A 17,567-nucleotide genomic window follows, 5' to 3' on the forward strand; every position below is an offset into this window, starting at 1 on the left:
AGGGAGGGGTTCTATTCAAAGAGCAACAGAAGTAGTCGAAATTGCAATAAACCTGGTTACAACTATTTACGTGAGAATGTAATGACTTTCAAGCCATGATTCAGAAAGTGCATCACTAATGTACTGAGCATGATCATTCTTTCTACCGCCGAGGGAAAGAAAAGACCAGCAGTATGTATTTGATTTTTAATATTTAACGATCTTCTATTTCTTTACTTCAGATATTTGTTTCCCTAAATTCATATTTTCAACATCCTTTTTTAGCAATAATTTCCTGTTATGCGTAAGTGCCACATCTACTGATATGATAGTTGTCAAGTAGATGCAAGTGTAACCTTGACAGCCATTTTGTATCACAGCCAGGAAATAAGCCAACTGGAGAATACAAAATGGTTTCCAGGAAGTTAAAATGTTTCTGCCCCAAAAATGTATTCTGCCACTGAAGATGTACACACATGTGCAAATCTGTTTAACAAAAAATACCTAACCAGGGGATTAACCCCTTGTTTTCTTGCAGTGCTTTTCTCCCCCCCAGATAATTATGAGTTTATGGTTTAAAGACCTTGATATATCCCTGTGCAGTGTATAAAGAATTTCTGGGTTGGGATGCTGTCAGCATGATTCAGTAATAGTAATAATGTGCAATTTACAAAAATACATGAGTTTTTTTATAGGGAGAAAAACAAGTTATAAAAGAGAAGAGAAATTGTATTGGAAGAAAGAATAAAGAATAAATGGAGGAGAAAGAGACATGAACATTAGAGTGGAGCATTAGATAAGATCCAGAACAAAAAAGATGAAGTAAAAAGTGTCAGATATGGTACATATTATCGAGGGTTTGGGGAGAAAATAAGAGGAGAGATGAAAATGAACCCAGCACTGTGGGTTAAATCAACGGCCCTGGCAGGTTCGACAACACATCTGTCTGAAGTAGGGCCTGCTGCAGAACTTAAACTTGAGCACCAGAGGGCAGTACGCCACCTTGTTCACATCCTTACATTCTGAAAAGAGACAGAGACAAACAAAGTATAACTGCAGAAGTAATAACGTAGGAAGCATGGAAGAGCACGCGAAGAAGATCTCAATGTGTGTGGGAAGGAGGGTTGAGACCTGTTTGCATGTTTATGTATGCGCGTGTGTGTGTGTATGCATATGTGTGTGGCAAGGAAGAGGAAAGTTGCACTGTCAGCGGGGGAGGAGAGACAGGGGCACAGAAAAGGGAACATTCTAACAGACAGAAGAATAGTTGCAAAAAACTAAGTTAGAAAAGACAGCAATATTGCAGGGACCTTGTTAAATGGATGAGAAACGACTAAAACAAGGTTTTATACAGTGCCCCAGACAAGTGGTATTATGACACAGAAATACGGTAACATGACAAAACTTTCAACAAAAACAGACAGATATTCCCTTGGGGGAATGTATAAGTGTTTTTGTTTTCTCACCATCAGGGCTGTCAGATGGACCAGCCTCGCATTTATTCTCGCATTGCTGCATTGCAGACGGGCGTGTGGATTCTGTGCATTCCACTGATGGCTGCCCTATGTGGCTCAGACACTGCACTGAGCGTCTCTGTTGTCCCAGGCCACATGGGGCTGAACACTGCGGAAACAATATTAAAATGATTCCCGTAAAAAAAAAAAAACGATCACTGATATTCTATCATTTGCTGCTTCTTGGCTATTACCTCTGCCCATTCTCCAGTTACCCAGCGGGGCGGCGGACATCTTTGCAGGGAACAGCGCATGCTGGTTGCAGGCTTGTCCTTGGCAATGCAGTGGGATGCGGGTACGGTATTTTCATGATCTCCACTTTTGCAGAGGATTACTCTGTGTCTGTAACCCGGGCCGCACTTTGGGGTGCACTGTATAAATAGGACATAACTTTTTCAATCTCACTCCAACGCAGCTGGTGATAAACATTATTCACTATATTCTTTTTGCATTTATTGTGCTATCTTCATTCCAATCATTGTTCCGATGTGCATTTACAATGTCATCGATATAAGGGGCAGTAGTCTTTTCTCCTCAAATATATGAACATTGCAGGAGAAATTGTGGTTTGGTTCATCAATATTTAATCGTACTTTATTTTCAACTATGTCCAATACAGTAAAATGTGGGTGTGTGAATTGAAAGTAAACAATTAAATAATCACAAAAACTGGAGTGTAAGAGGCCTATAGGAAACCACGGAAACCAAAAGCCAGTTTTAAGTGCTCCGAATAGGTGAGATATACCTGTACAATTAACCCTTTCAGTAATGCAGTGGAGAGAAGAGTGAAGCACTGGGCTCTCCTGTGTGGCACTGAATGTGAGATAGTTGAAAATGAAATACATGCTTAGCATATAATATTAAAATCCAATTGAGAAGAAACAGGTCAGGGCACATCAAAACTCAATAAGGCACATTTATTTGCAATAAAGTGAATCCAGCAACGTTTTGACCCTACAATGGGTCCTTGTCAAGCTTGTAAAAGAGCCACTGTAGGGTTGAAACATTTTCTTCTCAATTGGATTCAACTATTTGGGGTTTGCGCTAGCCCTGGGCCTGGTTGCACCCTTTTTTTGCTCATGTGAATGAGTGCAGTTCCTTATGTGTTTATTTGTATATACAGCTTGTAATATTAGGCATGATTTAAAAAAAAAATGAAAATAAATATAATCTATAATAAATTAACAAGAAGGGTGGCCTCTCGTCTTTTGTCCACCCCATGAGCAGCAGAGCAATATATTACAGGTCATGGGGATGCCGAGTCTCCTGTTCTATGTTATAAAATAATAATGTGGACCCTGTAGGGCCCAGCGATGCCCTTTATAAAAGTGTTCTCACACTTTAAAACTCCGTAAGAGCGTTGTAAGTGGTTGGCTTGGAAGCCAGCCAATCACAATGCTGTGATTCTCAAATATCACTTACTTTAGCTGTATTGGGCCCACTCTCTAAAGGATGAGAAGTAGAGACATATTTATGGGACGTTTATTTGGTCCCTTGCTACTCAGAGATGGGGGCAATGGAGCCTAATGATGCCCATTGGGGCAAATGAACAACACAATGTATGTGCTGTGGGGGCCAAGATTATTATTATTTTTTAACAAGTTACCGAGTACTGGGCATATCCTGGGCTCCTATAAATAAAAGGAGAGACCACTCGTTGGGTCTATCCTGTTCTTTTGCAGGTCAAATTACATTTCTAAAAACTGCAAGTCTCATTAGTGGATCTCACAAATATTTCATGAGAAATACTTGTGCAAGTCATTGATCATTGCTCTGGTTTTCTGCCATACTAGTAAATCGAGTGGTATTTGTTTGCTGTTATGCGAGGGATCCATTTACCTGCTATATTTTTGAGCATTCGTTCATCAACAGTGCATTTCATTACTATTATTCACATACTAGATGACATAGTGGAGGCAGTGACATATTTTTAGAATAAGATCATGTGCAAACGTATTCTCATTGTTACCTCAGACCAGTCAAGAGCCACCCACTCTGGTGGACATCTGTCTGTGTTGCAGGGTTCCAGCATGGATGGGCGAGATTGAGGGCACGACCGATCATCCACAGATTTTTCCTCACCAGTTGATACCCGTCGTTGGCAGATGACACTGCGAGTGCGTACTCCAGAATTGCAGCTACGGCTGCACTCAGACCAGGGTCCTATTGCCCACCTGATATGGGGAACAGCTTAGTTATACATAAGTAATGGTCAAACTAGGAAAAATAGATAATGAATACTCATTGAGTACTCTGTCATTAACGGTGTTATGCATTTTCAAACAAACTGAGACTCAAGACACCAAATATTTGTGAGTCAGACATACCCCAAAATAAAATCAATATTCTATCTTTACCTGCAATCAGATACTGAGCTCAATTTGATGCAAAAACGGTGTAGACTTACGAACACCCATTTTAGACATATTTTTATTTTCTAGAAGGAAGTGGTTTGACAGCAGATAGGTCCAAAGGTGGCCAATAACTCTTTCATGTAGTTTTTCTTTTATGGTTTGTGGCCAACTTTCCAAGCCATTGTTTCCTTACCTACTTAGCGATACAGTTGTCAACCCTACCAATGACCATCCTTTGTTAGCTTAACTCCCATATTGCCCTTCAATTATTCCTATGACAGCCCCACTGTTGGGTTTACGTGTTCTGTTTAAATATATCAATCATTCCTCTCATTGTGGGTCCTCTCCTCCTTGCACTACACTCTAATAAACCTTTCCACCATCTGCACCTTTGTGGCTTTCCAAAGGGGGCTCTCTGTCCTGGTGTATCCAGATGTATCAGTTAAAGGGAAACTATAGTCAACAAAACAACTTTAGCTTAATGAAGTAGTTATGGTGTATAGATAAGTCACTGCTATTTAGGAGTTAAATCACGTTTGTTGCTGTTAATGCAGCCCTAGTCACACCTCCCTTAGCTGTGACTGACACAGCCTGCATGAAAAAAATGTAAACTTAGTTTAATCTCCTGCTCTGTAAATTGACATTTAATTATACATTTAAACTTTCTGCAGGGTCTAGCAAGCTATTAACAAATCAGGGTATAAGTAATTCTAAATTAAACAGAATTTGCATTAAAGGAAGTATAAGTATTAGATGACTCTTTACAGGAAGTGTTTAGAAAGGCTGTGTAAGTCACATGCAGGGAAGCGTGACGAGGGTTGCATAAACAAAGGGATTTAATGGCAGGGAACTGAGCAGTGCGACCACAGGGGCATGATCTATACACCAAAACTGTTTATTATGCTAAAGTTGTTTTGGTGACTATAGTGTGGTATGTTCTGGCTGTATGTGATGTGTGTTCTGGCTGTATGTGATGGGATTTTCAGAGAAACTGCAATGTTCACATTGCAGTACTAAGATTGCCTCCAGTGGCTATCTGCCAGACAGCCACTAGAGGTGCTTCCTGGAGTTTCACGCAGTTTGAATCTGTGAAACAATGCTGGATGTCCTATTACATAGTTACATAGTTACATAGTTACATAGCTGAAAAGAGACTTGCGTCCATCAAGTTCAGCCTTCCTCACATATGTTTTTTGCTGTTGATCCAAAAGAAGGCTAAAAAAAACCCAGTTTGAAGCACTTCCAATTTTGCAACAAGCTAGGAAAAAATTCCTTCTTGACCCCAGAATGACAGTCAGATTTATCCTTGGATCATGCAGTTATTACCCTACATTGAAAGATTATATCCTTGAATATTCTGTTTTTGCAAGTATGCATCTAGTAGCTGTTTGAACATCTGTATGGACTCTGATAAAACCACTTCTTCAGGCAGAGAATTCCACATCCTGATTGTTCTTACAGTAAAAAAACCTTTCCTTTGCCTTAGACGAAATCTTCTTTCTTCTTGTCTAAACGCATGACCTCGTGTCCTATGTAAAGTCCGGTTTGTGAATAGATTTCCACACAATGGTTTGTATTGGCCTCGAATATATTTGTATAATGTTATCATATCCCCTCTCAGGCGACGTTTTTCTAAACTAAATAGGTTTAAATTTGTTAACCTTTCTTCATAGCAGAGCGTGAGGGTGTCTAGCGTCATTCCACAGAGTTAAATTCCATGAAACTCCAGGTAGCACCTCTAATGCCGGTGGCATGCGCATTAGGTCTCCCATCGGCTGACATTGAAAAACGCAGACCGCATTCCAGCGTGAATTGGGTAAATGAAAAGGGGTTATTTAATGCTTTACAATGTTGGGGCATATGGATAGTGGGTAGCATTGTGTGAAGCTTGCAGTGTGGCATGCTGGTTTTGTGCCTGACCAACTAGCTGTGTGTGGTATGTTCTGGCTGTATGTGATGTGTGTGCTGGCTGTATGTGATGTTTGTGTGGTGTGTTCTGGCTGTATGTGATGTGTGTGCTGGCTGTATGTGATGTTTGTGTGGTGTGTTCTGGCTGTATGTGATGTTTGTGCTGGCTGTATGTGATGTTTGTGTGGTGTGTTCTGGCTGTATGTGATGTGTGTGTGGTGTGTTCTGGCTGTATGTGATGTGTGTGCTGGCTGTATGTGATGCTTGTGTGGTGTGTTCTGGCTGTATGTGATGTGTGTGCTGGCTGTATGTGATGTGTGTGCTGGCTGTATGTGATGTTTGTGTGGTGTGTTCTGGCTGTATTTGATGTGTGTGCTGGCTGTATGTGATGTTTGTGTGGTATGTTCTGGCTATATGTGATGTGTGTGCTGGCTGTATGTGATGTTTGTGTGGTGTGTTCTGGCTGTATATGATGTTTGTGTGGTGTGTTCTGGCTGTATGTGATGTGTGTGTGGTGTGTTCTGGCTGTATGTGATGTGTGTGCTGGCCATATGTGATGTGTGTGTGGTAGCTGTATACCATATGTATGGCTCCCTCTTTCTATTGTATATCAGAACTTACTTAAATCAGTAGAGTATTTGTAACTCTTTGATCTTGCCATATATTTGAAGGTTGACCCATTCACTATAATTCTCATCACTCCGCAAGAGTATCTTATGTATTACAGGTTTACTTTACAAAAAAAAAAACGTACTCAGGGGGGCATGGCTCAGTGTTACACGGCCGCTGCTTCTCTTCAGCCCTGGTATTTGAATCACACATATCGTCGGAAACAACAGCTCCGTCAGCCAGTTTCTTACACTGAACACGCTGCACCTGCACCCCTGAAAAGACAGCAGAAAAAACTCTAGGACTGCACGGAGGCATAGGTCAATACAGAATGCAATAACAGGATGTATAGCGACAGTCATCCATCTTCTCACCTCCAGCACAAATGACAGAGCATTTCGTCCAAGGTGTAAGATGCCAGGTGTATCCATTTTGTGTCTCTCTGTTAACTGGAGCATTAAACTTATAGCGGATCCCAGGAAACTCTTCTTTCACCATCACCTTCAAGAAAAGAAGCTCAGTTTAGTACTTTTACGATTTCATAGAATAAAAAAAACAAAAAAAAAACAAGAACCATTAATTAATTATAAAGCATGAAGCAAAATCTGACAGAGTGAGGCATAGGTGTACAGGATGTATGGGAAAGATAGATCCAGTATACGTTAATACCTATAGGAAATTAAATAGGTGCTGGGAATTCATGTGTAAATTTGCCTGATATAAATGTACAATTAGAATATAGATCATTACCATAATGACCAAAGTGGCATTAGTAGGCCCCAATGCTTCAAACGACTCAGGCTCATCCTGGGGTCTCCGGTAGTGAAAAGTGGTCCCAGCCACATCATATTTCTGCGGTGTGTCTGGGGGGAGTCTGCCATTGATAAAATATTGACCTCCATCCTTTGCCATCAGTGCTGTGGAATCAAAAGATAATATTAAAGAACTTGTTTTGCCTTTGACATCTATTAGCTGATATATCAATATTAATAACACAGACATGCTAATGCTCTGTAAAACATTATCTTTACTTAATCAAAGGGACACTCCAATCCCAATAACCCCTACAGTGTTTAGTAGTAGCTTTGGGTGCAAGAAGTCCCTGGCACACACCATTTTAAATAGTCAAATTGTTTAAGTGAAACTGTGTGACTTCTTACTTGGGGTGTGGAAGGCGCCGCTCTGTGAGAGTCTGCAACCATCTAGAAAATGGTTTGTTTAAATGCAAAAGGGGGGTGTCAGGGTATTTCTGGTACCATAACCACTACAGCGCACTGTAGTGGTTATGGTACTCTGAGTGTTCCTTTAAGCGTATGTTCTTCTAAACACTTTGTTAGTTTGTAGATACTTGTCTTGCAAGAGATGCTGAAAGACATACTGTTAAAAATAAGGACAAGCAATGTTCCTCTTTAAATAAGTCTCTTTCCGGACTCAGAGTGGGTAGTGTGTACATTCTGGGTGTCCAGATATGTTTGTAGCTTGTTTCTGTCACAGATTTATGCATTGTGAGAAATGTATCAAAGTGCTATGTTCTGAAAACGATGCAAAGTTCTAAAAGTGGGGCAATCACCATGGACACCCTGGAACCTGCATTCCCATTCCATTGGTGACTCCACTTCTTTTATAATTTTGTATATTGTAAATAGTTTTTAGAAAATAACACTTTGATAAGTGTAAGCTTGTTTGAGCAGTTCCCTCAACACCCTCTGTTCCTGTGCGTCCAACTCAGCTCGCTACAAATACTTGTCTTTTAGTTCACTTATAGTACTGTGAAATTTGTTGACACTTTATAACTAATCAACAAAAATGTTTAGGAATACTTTGTTGACAACACTCAGCTTGTGGTATATTGTTAAATAAAGTTTTGTGAATAATTGGCACCGGCTTACCATATTAACCCCTTCAGAAGTAAAAATCCAGCATGACGGAAAATTCCCGTCATGTGTCCTTAAGGGGTTAAACAGCAACACAGCAGTCACAGCACTCGGACAGTGACATCAGACACTCTTTGCTCCACTCATGTGTACTACATTGCTAAAGGTGTATATTACACTACTCTCTTCAGTTCTGGCACCAGCCCAAGACAGAGATAAATATATCCCAGCTATCATTCATCAGTGCTTGCTAATCTCAGTTTTACATTTCCTTCCATGTGTTTATTTTAGACAGGTATTCACAATGTTGCTCTTCAAGTGCATTTAGACATTCTTAAAGGGACACTATAGGCACCCGGAGCACTTCATCTCATTGAAGTGGTCTGTATGCAGTGTCCCTGTCTCCCTTAGTCCTGCAATGTAAAACAGCCACTAGAGGTGCTTCCTGGAGTTTCACGCAGTTTGAATCCGTGAAACAAAGCTGGATGTCCTATTGCAGAGCGTGAGGGTGTCTAGCGTCATTTCACAGAGTCAAATTCCATGAAACTCCAGGTAGCACCTCTAATGCCTGTAGCATGCACATTAGGTCTCCCATCGGCTAACATTGAAAAACGCAGACCGCATTCCAGCGTGAATTGGGTAAAGGAATAAAGGGTTACTTAATGCTTTACAACGTTGGGGCATATGGGTAGTGGGTAGCATTGTGTGAAGCTTGCAGTGTGGCATGCTGGTTTTGTGCCTGACCAACTTGCCGCTAAGCCTTGACCATTCCTTTGATCTGTGCACATACTTTATCTGACCTAAAGTCAAGTGTCTCCGTCCTTGTTGGGAATAAGTTATTTATAATGTATATCCATATTGTAAATGCTAGCTACTAATTGTTATGTGGTTGCTGTAAATGATATGCATATGAGTACTGTAGTATAATTATTATAATTATTTATAAAGCGCCAACAAATTCTGCAGCGCTGTACAATAGGTGGATTAACAGACATGTACAGGAACAGAGGGTATTGAGGGCTCTGATAAAACGGGCTTACATTCTAGAGGGAATCTGGTAAGGTGGCAAAACTATATGATTGTAAGCTTCTTTAGACAGGTCCATCTCCACCTACTGCTTCCGTGTGTCATGCATGTTTTGTTGGAATTGTTGTTGTGATTGTAATTATGATGGTGTCATGTGTGATTTCAGTGTGATGTACTGTATATGATATGGGTAATGTATGTGTTGTATGTGATATGGGTGTTTTGTGGGTGCCATGTGAATGCCTGGCTGTGATGTTAGTGTCAGTTGGTTAACTAATGGATACTTTGGATGCTTGTGATTAATCGGAGTTGGAGGCCTGCAGTATCTGCCAAGACATGCCATAGACATGCATGACAGCTCAATGAATTCAGTAGCACACCACTGTGTTAATGTTGATCAGCAGTTTGCCGACAAAGTGTTAAAGTCTCAAAGTCTCAACATGTACACGGAAGAAGCAAAGAACAATGTAGACTACAGGGGGGTTGCTAAACCACAGCAGCAAGAAGTATCAGGAACGTAAATAGTAAAAGAAAAATAGCAAAAATGTGGCTTTTAATAATTGAAGTCGCGTTGGAGACAAAGTCAAATTTTTGTTCTGATGTAGTATAGTAGGCATAGAACCAATACTAAGGTACCAGGTTCTCAATTATTAAGGCTTGATTCATATATATAAAAATACGATAAACATTACCTAGGTAATTAAGAGATAGGTTCAGTTGGCGAATGTCAATGTGAACTGAGCCTTTAGGGATCCAGATGACCTCTTCATATCCTTGAGAAATATTAACGGTAAAAAGAGCAACTTGATGTTAGAGTTGGAAAAAAAAAACACAAGTGCCAAAAGTTATACATCTGTTCTGCCGTAATTATAACGTATATTTTATAACGCATGCAATAATCAGTTACTTAAGGCCCTTCTGACAGTTAAAAAAATAATCACTCCACTGAGCTAGGTACTATATCAATTAAAAAGGCAATTAAAAAGGCAAATGAGTAAATATGGTATTATTATATGTGTAATAAAAACTAAATATTCTCTCTCACCTCCCTCTGGCAGTGACTGGTTGAATATACCCTCAATGGTTTCACATGTGTTACCATCTCCTCCACATATGCGGCATTTGTCCTCTTTGGTGTCTGATCCCAGGATCCGGTCACAGCCAACATGCTGTAGGTCAACATATTAAAAAGGCAAATGAAATAACAACAGAGTTTGTGATGAGCTGGTCAGCTGGTGCTTTAAGCTCACTGGATTAAAGAATGTAGATAGTATAAGAATGTCTTGCAAGATCAGCCCTGTACCACTTATTGAAAGCACTCACATTCACAGCCTGACCATGGAGTAAAAAAAACATATTTTTATTGCTTTATATCGGTGAAATGAATCTACCTATTGGCTTAGTGTCCTTTCTGTATGCGTACCTTGCACTCCCCATTAACACACACATCGTAGGAGTCCTGTCTGCAGAGGGTTCCATCAATCACAGCCGCTGCTCTCTCAGTGTAGAAGTTGAATCCTTCAGCTAGACAGTTCAATGAACATGCTTTAACTCCACCTAAGAAAAATTAGGAAAGCAAGAAAGTATAAGATTGGAGGCATATCGGTAAACAGCGATGTCATGATTTAAGAGGGATTACAAACAGACATGGCTGAAGACATGGCTGAAGATGATGAGCTGTGGGGAGATAGAGTTCGTAGCCTTTTTTTCCATTGGCATAATCACCACCTATGCACAAAACTTGACGTGCTTTATAGAGGAACTGGGCAGAACGATGCAGAAGTGTGCCGGTAACACATAAGGGTGTTTTCCTTTCATCCCATATAAAGTCTCTTCGGATCCTTCTTCACTGGTCAGATCAGCAGCTCATAAGGTTCCTTTGCCTGAAGAACATGCTACAACCCCGGAAGCACAAGTTCCATGTCCATGGCATGTGAATTACTATTTGACTTGTCAGGGCCTCTACAAGAATGGGCACACAACCTTTTGCATACAATGATCCCTTCATTCAATCCTGGAATACTTTTATTGTTGCTATGTCCTTAATGTATGTTGATCCTAAGATATAGGAAACAACCCAAGTAGTTTGTAGACCTAATGAAGACTACATCAAGTGATATATTACAGTCATCTGTTGGAATGAAATCGGGCTTATGAACATGTTCCGGCTTGGTGTATCCTAATCTCTAAAAGATGATTTCACTCATTTCGGAATTCCAGAAACCTTAGAGCCATTTTTGCAGCAAACATACACCTAGATCATCGCCTAAAAGAAAGACTCTTTGTAAAAGTCTATATTGTAATACCATGCTGGACATTGTGCCCTTTCCCCCACTATCATAGGAGAAGAATCCATGCAGGTTGGTCTTGTTCAAGGCTACTTACCTCCTGAATTACAACAGAGAAGGTGCAGCAATTTATGCTTGCACTATGGATGTCCTAATCATTTTGAGAATTTTTGCGCAGAGGGAAGATAAACATGGAGGGTAAGTGGGCTGGGCATCTAACCAAATAACATCTATACGGCCTACCTCGATACCTCCCTTTTCAGTTTCGCTCTTATTTACAGTGGACCAAGAAAACCAATGACTGCAATGCCAATATTGACTCTGGCGCCAGTGATTGCTCTTTGGACTTCAATTTCAATATTGTCCATTCACTGTCTATCTCGATGCATAATAAAGCGAAATCTATGAACATACAGGTTGTCAATAGCTCTTTTATAAAATCTAGCCCATTTATTCAGAATAATATACCCATTCATGTTTTCATAGGAAAGCACTCTGAACTATGATCATTTGATTTGGTGCCTTCAGCCTTTTTCCCCAGTGATTTTAGGGCTCCCCTCGCTGAAGAACCATAACCCTGCTATTTTGTGGTCTACTGCAACCTTAAAATTTTTCTCACCAGTTAAACCCTGACAAAAATTCTACAAGCGGTCCTTCTCAATGAAAAATATTTTGCAGGGGAAAATTAGACATTTTATTTGGGCTAACCACTGCTAACTCAGGAAACTCAATATACTTAAAGGAACAGTATAGTGTCAGGAATACAAACATGCCTGTCTTGCCATGCTGCGCCAATCAGCATCTCCTTAATGGCTAAGATCATCAAATTTGATATCAGACAATCTAATGCCTTCCCATAGGAAAGCATTGGGAGGCTATTGTGCATGCGCAGCAAAACGCTGCACTGCGCCAATCAGCATCTCCTCATAGAGTTGCATTGAATCAATATATCTCTATGAAGAATGTTCAGCGCCTCCATGTAGTGTGTAGAGACGTTGAACATTAGTGCTGCACACTGTGCAGCACCGACCAAGGAAGCCTCTGTAGTGGCCGTCTGAGAGACTGGCACTAGAGGTGTTCCTAGGCAGTAATGTTTTCTCTGAAAATGCAGTGTTTACTGTTTACCTTAAAAAGCCAGCAGGGACAATATTTAGACACCAGAACCCCTACATTAAGCTGTAGTGGTTCTGGTGACTATTGTGTCCCTTTAATGTTTAAAGACATAGCCAGAGAGGAGTCTGGCTGACATTGGAAACAGATGGCTAGGCTATACCATAACTACAATGGAGAAATGCACATCTGGGATTAAAATGTTACAAGGTCTGCGATATCAGATTACCCTGTGCTTGTATAGGTGTTATCCAATAGCCTCTGGGAAAAACAAAAAGTTGTTTTGACTATAATTCAACAAAGTATCATGCATGATTGGTAGAATATTGGCTTCACTTACACATTTCAGAAAAAACTAAGAGAGGATAAAATATATCTATCCAACAATCAAAACAACAGAAAAACATCATTCCGAATTATGCAAAAATTCCACCAAGAATTTGCAAACACACTGGTGACCAGATCTGAACCCTGCTTCTCTTGGTCCAGACCAATTAAAGAATGTAAAGAAGATCCAGAAGTCAAGTGTCTGTACTTTGTCTTGTGTGTTTATTGCGGTACAAGTAATGTGAAACAGGTCATTTCAGTACAGAAATTCACGATTTCCCAAGACATAACAGATTACAAAGTTTAAGAACTCAAAGCATTTGTTATTATGTATTTTCAAGCTGTAGGAAATACAACAGCAACAAAAGGGTTGATATTCGTTAAACATTTAAAATAACGAAATTGTGCATCCCTAACACACACTGAAAGTTTGAGAGACCCCAGAATGGTTCAGACCCCTCGGAGAGAGAGGGTTCCCAGTGTCTGATCACTGGAGGAATTTCGTTGCATCTGGACTGTATTAAGTTCTGTTCCTGGCCTCATTTCCCCTCTGCACCTCTGCCCTCTTGGAATGTGCTGAGTAGGGCACTCCAGCAAATTCCTCTACTTAGAATCTCCGATGGGAGAAATATCCCAGCAAGGCAAAGAGGGGGTGGGGTGCAGGACACAGAATATGAATTGGGAGAATGGTGAGGGTACAGCAGGGCATGTTACATGCACACCACTTTTTTCCCACATATTCATTAAACTTTATAGAAAACAAACATTTGTTCATTATTGAATTCCATAATTGTATTTGTATCACCCTCACTTCTTCATAATGTTTAATAAACTGCAATTTCGTCTGAATACTCCAGACACCATAACCACTACAGCATTTACTATCTCTCTATTACTATTTTATTATATGGTCACTGGGCCATTTTTTGAAAACACCCAGCAAGGACAGTTCAGCGTCTCTCTTCCTGGAAACCCAGTACACACAGCCTCTGTTAAAGGTGTCACGCTGGGTATACTGCTGGTCTTGCCTATTCTCTCTCCTGAATGAGATGAACTTAGTCTGTCAGGTGTTTAAAGGACAACTGTCACCTCAAAGTAATTTTTTTTTAATATAGTAACCCTTAACCCATCAAGTTTTCAAGAAAGATAGATTTTGTTAAATGAAGTATATGTAAAACAAAAAAAATGAGAAAACCTCACCCCTACCTTTAATATAGGACAGTATCCTTGAGCCATATGCATACACCTTGGGTCATACACTGTTTTAAAACAGAAAGTCAACTATAATTTTAATTCCCCTTCTAACACTTTCCTTAATTCCATCGGCAAGATCCCTTGGCCCTGGCACGGTCTCCTCCCATGATGTCCTGCCAAGAGAGGACCTGAAGCGGACGCGCAGTGAGCGCAACGCATTTACAAGAGCTTCCCCATAGGAAAGCACTGAATGAATGCATGTTTTACTATGAGGATTTTGAAGATGATGGACAGTCTCATGCAAAGACTGAAGGATGTACAACGCCGTTTCATGACGTAAAACTCTGTGATAATCGAGTTTCTATCTGGAAGACAGCCACTAGAGGCAGTATTAACCCTGCAATGTAAACATTACAATATCTTTGAAACTGCAATGTTTTCACTTACAGGGTTAAGGGGACTAGGGCACATCACTCCGAGCACTTAAATGAGATGATATAGTCTGGGTGCCTATAGTGTCCCTTTAACCCCTTACGGACACATGACATGTGTGACATGTCATGATTCCCTTTTATTCCAGAAGTTTGGTCCTTAAGGGGTTAATGTTTGAACCATTGCTGCTAATCCCAACAAATACACTTGTTGTTATGTTGCAGATTGACACTGAGCTGGCACATTCCTTATAGTTAGAATGCATAAATAAAGTTTCTAATTCAAACTTGCTTACGGTCATGAGTGTGCACAGTACATTACATTTGGATGTGCAAAATACCAGCTAAACTTTAGGCACAAAAAAACTGTTTTACACTAATGACCAGGGTTTAGAGATAATATAAACAAGACATATTTTTCTTCAGAAACATAACTAACCCAGACTCACTCGCCAACATTGCTGGATTTGCCATTAGGCCACGGCAAGCGAGAAGTGGCATGGCCAGTGGGGAGATCAAACATTTCCCTCATCAGCCAGCCAATTTACCCGCCATGGGTCCAAGCCGACAAGGGAGCTCTATAGCAGGGCCAGCGCTCAAGTACAGAGTACACACAACACCCCCCCAAAAAAATGTAGTACTAAAGTACTAAAATTAAAGTGAATTTTTTTTAGCGTGGCCGAACGTAGGCCGAATGTACTAAACCAAAGTAACTATGAAGCATGGCCCAATGTAGGCAAAATGTACCAGAATCAAATGAAAATGTAGCATGGCCAGAGCCGAAACAAAAATGTAACTTGGCCAAATGTATGCCTAATGTATTAAAATGAAAGTGAAAATTTAGGTTGGGTGAATGTATTGAGCCTGAACGAAAATGTAGTGTACCTGAACCTGAACATAGGTTGAAGGGACTAAGCCAAAGTGACTATGTAGAGTGGTCGAACGTCGGCCGAATGTACTGAAACCAAATGTAGCATGACTGAACGAAGGCTCAATGTATGTAGCCAAAGGGTAAATCCAAGGAGAGTTAATACGGCCCTGCTCACCAGAATTGCCCGCAGAGACCAAGACAGAAAGGCCTTGCATTACAATGTGCCTCGGCACTCAGACTGCACTGCACACACTATGAGTTTTGGTAGTGAATCGGTTAAAGCATTTTACAAATATATTTCAGAATGTTTACAAACAAATGCTGACGTTTTCAAGGTAATGCACCTTTTTTACTTCAGCTCTCAAAGAACATATATGTATGGGATCCCATGACAGCTACCTGGGCGTTTTTCTAAAGTGGTAAGGTGTAGATCGTCACTAGTAGTGAGAAAAGTATAATTGAAATGAGTCTTTAGTTTGTAACCAGGCATTCTTCTATAGTTATCCGGTGTAGAAGCACTAGTAGTGGTAAAGATCATGGGAAAATTAATTTACTTTGTAATCATACAGTCTTAGCTGTCTACAGGAACAGAAAAAAGAGAAAAAAGTAACTAGAAATAAAAATAAAAAATATAACAGAAAACAACGCTGTAGATTTCATGCAGAACTATAAATACAGTTGGTCATAAGCAAGACACTATCTCAATAAAAACAAAAATAAAAAACAAAGCAAAACAGATGAACTGAGTCATAAAAGGCAACGAGCCAAACTGAATTTATTTAGTCTGCAAAACAGGCTGGTTACTAGGTAGTATTAAGGTCAATACAGGATATCCTAGGATACTCTCCGTAATTTAGACTGGGTAAATAATAATTTAGGATTAGAGACATTCATCTGGGAGATATTATATGGGGGTTGGGCAATTTTTCCTTTCTTGAGGAAGCATTTCTGTCTGACTGCTAAGATACCAGACTATGGTAAATCTAGGTGGTTTGAAGTGAAATTAAAGTTTAAGGCCAGAGTAGTTGAATGGAAAGCATAGCCAACTTAGAGAATTTTTCGAGTCTGGCTATTTTGACAATGAATTTGTAATTCACTTTAAATTGACCTTTAATTCTCACTTTAGTGAATAACCATGTTAATAGCATATTAATATTTTTGGATAAATATATAAAATATTTTTTTTTTCAAAATATTTAAATATAAAAAATATATCATATATAAAAATGTATTACTATAGAAAAAAAATCATAACATTACAAAATTAAATACATTTTCATGATATTAAATCTTTTTAAAAGTTTATCCAAATTTTTTAAAACAGTAGCGGAACTAACACGGTCGCAGGGGTCACAGTGTCTACCGGGCCTGTCACTTCAGGGGGGCTGGCCACCATGCTGACCCCTGCGCCCATGAGCCACTAAAGGTGGTGACGCCGAGAGGAGACTTCTAGTAAGGGGCCCAGAAGGTGGCCATCTGACCACCTTAGAGCACCCCGAATCAGCTCTTACCCAGTGAGGCAGCGTAGGCACGTGCTTACTTGGATGGCTGGTGCCTACTCTGCCGATATATACCGGAAGGGGGTGGGGGGACAGGATGCAGGTGAGGGAGGCTGATCTGGCAGTTCCTCTCTCCTCCCTCGGGCGCCCTCTGTGATGCCGGGAGCTGGAATATGATATCATTCCAGCTCCGGTATACCAAACAGCGCGCAGGAGGAGAGAGATACTGCCAGATTACAGCACAGCCCCACACTGGACCCCACGGAGAGGACCCACACCAGCTCTCCAAAAGGTAGGGAGGCTGGGTGGGCCTCAAAAATTTAAATTGTGAGAGTGTACAAGAGTGTGTAAGTGTGTCTGATAGTGTGTGTGTGTCTGCCAGTCAGTGAGTGTGTGTGTCTTTTAGTGAGTGTGTCTGTCTGTCAGTGTGAGTGTGTGTCTGTCAGTGTCTATGAGCTAGTGTGTGTGTCTGTCTGTCAGTGTGAGTGTGTGTCTGTCAGTGCATGTGTGTGTGTCTGTCTGTCAGTGTAATTGTGTCTGTCAGTGTAAGTGTGTCTGTCAATGTGTGTGTCTGCCTGTCAGT

The 17,567-nt window shown here is 40.4% G+C and overlaps 1 protein-coding gene across 1 annotated transcript in view; it reads right to left on the bottom strand.

The window, feature by feature from the left end:
- Positions 1-248: 248 nt before the first annotated feature.
- ADAMTS10 (ADAM metallopeptidase with thrombospondin type 1 motif 10) overlaps positions 249-17,567 on the bottom strand; it is an 87,591-nt gene continuing 70,272 nt past the window's right edge. Inside the window, exons 17-26 of the mRNA XM_063455869.1 lie at positions 10,688-10,821; positions 10,310-10,433; positions 9,957-10,037; positions 7,115-7,281; positions 6,739-6,865; positions 6,510-6,639; positions 3,463-3,667; positions 1,688-1,864; positions 1,446-1,602; positions 249-1,001 (exon numbers count right to left, since the gene is read on the bottom strand). Of these exons, the coding sequence (XP_063311939.1) occupies positions 892-1,001; positions 1,446-1,602; positions 1,688-1,864; positions 3,463-3,667; positions 6,510-6,639; positions 6,739-6,865; positions 7,115-7,281; positions 9,957-10,037; positions 10,310-10,433; positions 10,688-10,821 (1,412 nt within the window). The 3' untranslated portion in view covers positions 249-891. The remainder of the gene's footprint in view (positions 1,002-1,445; positions 1,603-1,687; positions 1,865-3,462; positions 3,668-6,509; positions 6,640-6,738; positions 6,866-7,114; positions 7,282-9,956; positions 10,038-10,309; positions 10,434-10,687; positions 10,822-17,567) is intronic.

This window comes from Pelobates fuscus, chromosome 5 (assembly GCF_036172605.1).
Source record: "Pelobates fuscus isolate aPelFus1 chromosome 5, aPelFus1.pri, whole genome shotgun sequence".
NCBI classification, from domain to species: Eukaryota; Metazoa; Chordata; class Amphibia; order Anura; family Pelobatidae; genus Pelobates; species Pelobates fuscus.